Source organism: Mesitornis unicolor, unplaced genomic scaffold, assembly GCF_000695765.1.
Source record: "Mesitornis unicolor isolate BGI_N332 unplaced genomic scaffold, ASM69576v1 scaffold7993, whole genome shotgun sequence".
NCBI classification, from domain to species: Eukaryota; Metazoa; Chordata; class Aves; order Mesitornithiformes; family Mesitornithidae; genus Mesitornis; species Mesitornis unicolor.
The window spans coordinates 68,350-74,349 of record NW_010172593.1 but is presented as its reverse complement, the minus strand read 5'-3'; the positions used below and the strand labels follow the sequence as shown (position 1 = coordinate 74,349).

Below are 6,000 nucleotides of genomic sequence, written 5' to 3'. Positions count from 1 at the left end.
TTTCCCTAACATAAGGCTCCATAGCACAAGCCATCTTGACTGCGGGTGAAAGAGAGACAAGACATTGCTATTAGCTTCCTTAACCTCAAAAAAACTCCCCCCCAGATACCAAACTGGAATCATTTCAAACCAAACCAGAGATAATTAAGTGGTTTGTCAAAATTACCCAGACTGTCTTCCCCCACCCCTCCTTTTCCATGGCCAGGAAACAGCGCAGTGCCTCATTTGGGCAAATCCTGGGAATCCAGACTTGGCCTTCCAGCGTTTTGGATACATCAGATATTTCTCTGAACTCCCAAACACCATCGTTTTCAGCACTCTGCACTGCTCCTTCCCTTTCAAAGGGTAAATCCTCTTATTAAAAACAACCAAAAGCAGTTACAGGACATTGTGACAGACATACGGCACACAGCATAATGCTACTGTAAAATACAAACAGAAGACAACTACTCCTTTGCCTCTTTAACCTTCTCTTCTCAGTTACTGCCTCTATTATTATTATTTTTACCCAGCACACCTCTGTCCTTCACTGACTTTTAATCCTATCTTGTAATGTTCTCAGATGAGAGAAACTTAGTCCTCAGACAAGCCTTTCCTGACCGATGCTCCTTATGTTTTGAAATGGATTTGGCCTCTCAGGCACCAAATCTTTGCCCAGCAAAACCTGGTGATAGGGAACTCCCTCACAGCATCATCGCCCTACGTGGGAAGGGGAATCTGGGTCCTTTTGAGGCATTTTCTCCTGTTCCAAATTCTACTCACAATAGCCCCTCTTTTACAACACCATCCCTTATGAGGAGCGGCTGAGGGAGCTGGGGCTCTTGAGCTTGGAGCAGAGGAGACTGAGGGGTGCCCTCATTCATGGGGATCAATGTGGAAAGGGCAGTGTCAGGAGGAAGGAGCCAGGCTCTGCTCTGGGATGTCCAATGCCAGGACAAGGGGCAATGGTCCCATGCTGGAGCATAGGAGGCTCAGGCTGAAGATGAGGACAAAGTTTGTCAGTGTGAGGGTTATGGAGCATGGCCCAGGCTGCCCAGAGAGGTTGTGGAGTCTCCTTGTCTGCAGACACCCAAAACCCTGGCCATGTTCCTGTGTGACTGCTCTGGTGATCCTGCTCTGGCAGGGGTTGCACTGGGGGAGCTTTCCAGGGCCCTTCCAACTCCTCATATTCTGTGATTTTGCTGAATTTCTGTCACTTCATCTCGCAGGGAGCTTCCTCCCAGCACTTCCTTGCAAGCAAGTCACTACTTGAGCCATCAGCTGGGCTGTACCTTCAGACTGATTAGACTGCCAGATAATTAGAAAAGCTCTCTCAGTAATCTACATTCTGATAAACGGCATCCAAGGTGACATCACTCTTGTATCACTTCATTAATTCTCCGTGAGAGTAAAGCTATTGGAATTAAAAGCTATGTTTAATAAGTGAAAACAGTTGAGTGTTGCAATTTCTTTTCCAGGCAGTGTTACCCGCCAAAGAAGCATTAAAAACGTGGATGCCTCTGCATATTCCGAATACTTGCATTTCTGTTTGCTCCCTGATGGAGCAGGGAATGTCCACACCTGCAGCTGGAGATGTGACCGTGGGAACTGGGAGCACCCATGGGTGCCCATGCTGCCGTTTGCTGTTCACGTGCACACGTGCCTGCCCAGAGGCAGTGCTGTGCAATACCATTAAATGTTTAGCACTGCATATTTAATTTCAGTCATCACTTTGAAGCTGATGAACTTCATAATAATAAATTAAATAATAATAAATAAAGAACTTTTTAAATTTTTTTTTTAAATAATTTGTTCATTCCATCTCCCTCAATCTCACGGCACTGCCGATATGGGCACAACATGGATTTGCACAGAGCAATAACCGCAGGTGTGCTCATGGTCAGAGCCCGGAGCCCATCTCTGCACGTAACGCGTGTCACCACACATCACCGCAGCACTGCCCTCTTCTGCAAAGACAGCCGTTTTCTTCTGCCAATCCTCTCCTATAAAAGGACATTTTTACCATAAACCATGATCCTATAAACTACTTTCTTCCAAAAATATTCCTGCATAAACACGATGTGGCCTGTTACGACTGAAGCGAACATTTCCAATAGTCTGAAATTATAAAAGTATACATATAAATATTCTAAACAGCAAGAGGGAAAACAGTGAACTGTAAAGCCCACGCTTGTTCCTATCACGCTGTTCCAGTGATCGCATTAGATTCCCCATACATTTTCCATGCTTAAATAAATGGCATTAAGGCAGCAGCTCTGCACACAGCGATATTTCGGCAAGCCGTGCTATGAGCCGCTCCGCTGCCCGCAGGGTGTTTCTCGGAGCGGCGTCTCTCCTCGCTGGCAGCCCGTGGCCACGAGCACCGAGCAGCTCCCTGTGATGCGCAAACGTCTCAATTTGGAGCCCGAGCCTCCCACACCTTGCGCCGGTGCTCAGGAGCACCATTACCAGCAGAAACCCATGGCCTGTGGCCTCGTCCTTCGCCGCATTACAAATTACCAATCAAATTTTAAAACGATGATGATGATCATTCATAATATTATTACATCGGTGGGACGTTATGGCTCTCACTCTGGCAATATAACTCAAAGCTAATGCTTTTTCTGATGCACAATTTACCTCAATGTGTAGAAGAGGGAAGGAAGATGTCAGGCCATGTCATTTGGTGCGATATTGAGCTATAATGTGGTGTTTCAGTTCGATAGGGTAAGTTACCCATCAAAAACAAATGTTTCTGCTCAATCCATGCCGAGGGAAGGCAGAACACCGTTATTATGTGCACTTCAGAAAGCACGGGCTGTGAGTAATTGCAATAAAATGATGGCACAGACAATAAGGGTGATAAGATGCTTTTAGAAACGATCCTAAAGATCTTTCAGCAATTTTTAGTCAAATTCCAGCCTTCGGGGGAGATTCCGAATGCCAAATTTAACAGCCGTGTGTTCCCAGAGGTAACTGCACTGTTTCTATGCTCAACACTCCTACTCCCATCCCTGAATTGAAACCAAAAGCACATGACGTGAAATACGGAAAGTTTTCATCCCTGTTCAATCAAAGTAAAACATAACCTCCTAGGAACTAATTCCCTTTGATCAAAATTCAAAGCAATTATTCAACATAACACATTTCAACTGCTGCTGTGAGAAATTAAAAGGAGAGGGAAGGAGAGGCAAAGGGAAGGAACGGCAAGGCAGAAGTCAGACATCGTTGGCTTCACTGTGGCTATCCCAGGAGATATCTCCTGGCCAAAGCTCATCCACTGCAACTTAAGCCCTGAGCAAATACCCTGACCCCACACTACGGATGTTCACCAAAGAGTTTGAGGGCAGACTCCCTTCATTTCTGGGTTTTAGGCATACTTCTATAGACAAGTGCCTTCCATCCAGCTCCTTCACTGAGTGCAAGATCATCAAACCCATGCTGCTGAATTGTCCCCATGGATCTGTCTCCAGCTGAGTCTCCCCACACCAGGGATGCAGCCCATCCAAGGCAGTCCAGGTCCAGCAGCAGGAGGAGGGCGCAGTGGATGCTGTTACCTGTGCATTTACGGTCCGTGTCCTCCTTTTTGGAGCCACTGATGGTCAACTTGCAGTTGAAGTTCTCCTCCCAGTACTCTGCAAACCACACGTTCCTCCGGTTGTTCTCCAGCGTGCGGGAGGTGAAATAGGCATCGAACCCTGGGGAGGAGACAGGCAGAAAGATGAAGTCTACAACAACTATTGTGTTTCTGCCTCCTGCAGTAGCCAGCACACGTTCACATCGCTAGCCACACGAGATGGCCGCGGAGGGACAGGAAATCTGTCACACGCTTTATCTCATCAGCTGCACTTTGCAAGTCAATTACTCTGCTACTATCTGTGAGGTATAAAGCTAGGTAAGATATATGTAAAACACAGATCAATATACAAAAAAAAAAGGAGTCATAAGCAAAAAGCATGGATTAGATATATCCTGATAAGGAATGAAAATAAAGGATATGGCGCAGCTGATCTCAGCACAACTAATTTAGTAGAGAGAAGGCAGTTTCATCTGAACTGGCCATCAGCAGTGTACCCCACTGGTTCTGTAGCATGTATTTTTATCTTAATTTACTTTTGCAAAGGTACAGATAAACTCAGAGAGCACAACTTGCACGAGGTAACTGAATCGCTGCAATTTACCAGATGCTTGGGTTAGACATCCTGGAGTGGGGGAGAAAAGAACCCCACAACAAAAACCCCAAAGCCAGCAGCGAGGTTTCCTTCATTAGCCCAGTGAGATCACTTTGTTCCTGAAGCCACCCAGCACTGCAAGAGTAAAAGTAACACACAACTGCAGCATTAAAATAATAATGAGGAAAAAAATGACAATTGTTAACAGCTGAGTTGAAGGGCAGTGAAGATACTTGAAGCCTTTCCAGTTATCAGCCTTCAGCCTGCAAGGAGAACTCCAAAGCTTTTGCTTATGCAGACAGTTTAGATTCTGTGTTTTCCAGAATTGTAACCCCAGTTCATGTCCAGGTAACAAAAGAGCTTTTCCTTTTCCCAAGAAGGTTGTTGAGGTATCCAAACTATGGGAGTCTGAAGCCTGGGCAAAGCAGATCAACAACAGAGAGGACCCGACAACACCGCTTGCACACCGAGAGGCTGGGAGGTAAATTATCTGCCATCCTAGGAGTGCAAATCCACTGAAGATTCAAATCACACAGTATCTATTTTGTCCCTTTACTTGGCTTTACAGCTTGCACCAGCATTGCAGAAGAGGATGAAAGCACAGAAGCAGCAAGCTCTTACAGATACTAACTAATCTCTTTATATTGCATGATCACATGGCTCCTTTTGACTTCACAGTTAGAAATGACAGTAAATACAAATCCCATTGAAAGAGAGAAAAAAGTCCCTTGCACCATCACCAACAATTTCTCTCTCTGACACAGGTGTGTGAACGGGCTTCATCTGGCACCCACAACTCATTGAGTTGAGGAAAACCACGTGGCATCGCTGAATTAGCAACGCAAAACATCCACGGCGGGGTAAAAACAGACGGTGTGTAAACAGATGTTTGCAAATAAGCAAGCAGATTAGGAGCGGGGTCAGTCTGTCTCCTTGTTTTAGCTTCATGTCCTATTGACCCAACTGTAATGTGTATTTTCCTATGCTGAGTCTCCTGCTCATGACTCGCATCAAAAGCTCACTGCTCTTAAGGCACAGCGTACACCAACAAAAATCAAACCAGAAAAGTAAGTGGTGGGGTCCTCCAGAAACAGGCTGAAAGCAAATCCAAAGCTTACCTGCACCCTCACTAGAAAATAACCTGGGATATAACTGGATATACAGCTTCACCTGGGTTCCCCAAGATTTAGGGAAATCATTTAATACAACTCTCCTGCCACTGCTTTTCTACTTAATTAATGACAAATTAGCGACTTATGAATGTTTCTGTGCACGGTCTCTAGAAAGGACAGCATGATTTTTGAATGGGAGCTAAATTTTCTTAAGCAAAATATTCCTGTGGATGGGTCAGAAGAAAATTTAGAAAATACCCTTAGATTTTTAGGTACATACAAGCTAAACCTATCTTCCCATAAACCCGTGTGTATTAGTTTTACTCATAATTAAAAGAGCATTTCAAAGGGGATATTCAGCCATAAGATCTGCAATACATATAGAGCTCAAAGAGAAATGGTATAGCTCCCCAATGTGCCAAAGTAACTGACCTCTGGGAAAAGCACTCTATAACTTAATAAGATAAAAATCAATAAGTCTTGATAAAACCGTAATAGAATTCCATCAGAATTACTCTAAACCTTTACAGCTATAATAACAAATAATAACATTCCCATTGATTCTTTTAATGATCCCTCTGCGTTCTCAAGAAGGGACATAGATCCCTATTAAAGGGTGGATATCTTTAATCATTATTTCCTATTGATCAAGACAAGCACGCAAGTGGCTGACTGAGGGACAGAGTTACACAGCCAAATGCATGTAGTTGTCTCAAAAATACTAAAACAACAGACAT

At 44.4% G+C, this 6,000-nt stretch overlaps 1 protein-coding gene across 1 annotated transcript in view; it reads right to left on the bottom strand.

The window, feature by feature from the left end:
* The window catches only part of GRM7 (glutamate receptor, metabotropic 7), a 65,986-nt gene that overhangs the window by 37,191 nt on the left and 22,795 nt on the right, over window positions 1–6,000 (bottom strand). Inside the window, exon 4 of the mRNA XM_010180444.1 lies at window positions 3,537–3,677. Coding sequence (XP_010178746.1) covers window positions 3,537–3,677 — 141 coding nt within the window. The remainder of the gene's footprint in view (window positions 1–3,536; window positions 3,678–6,000) is intronic.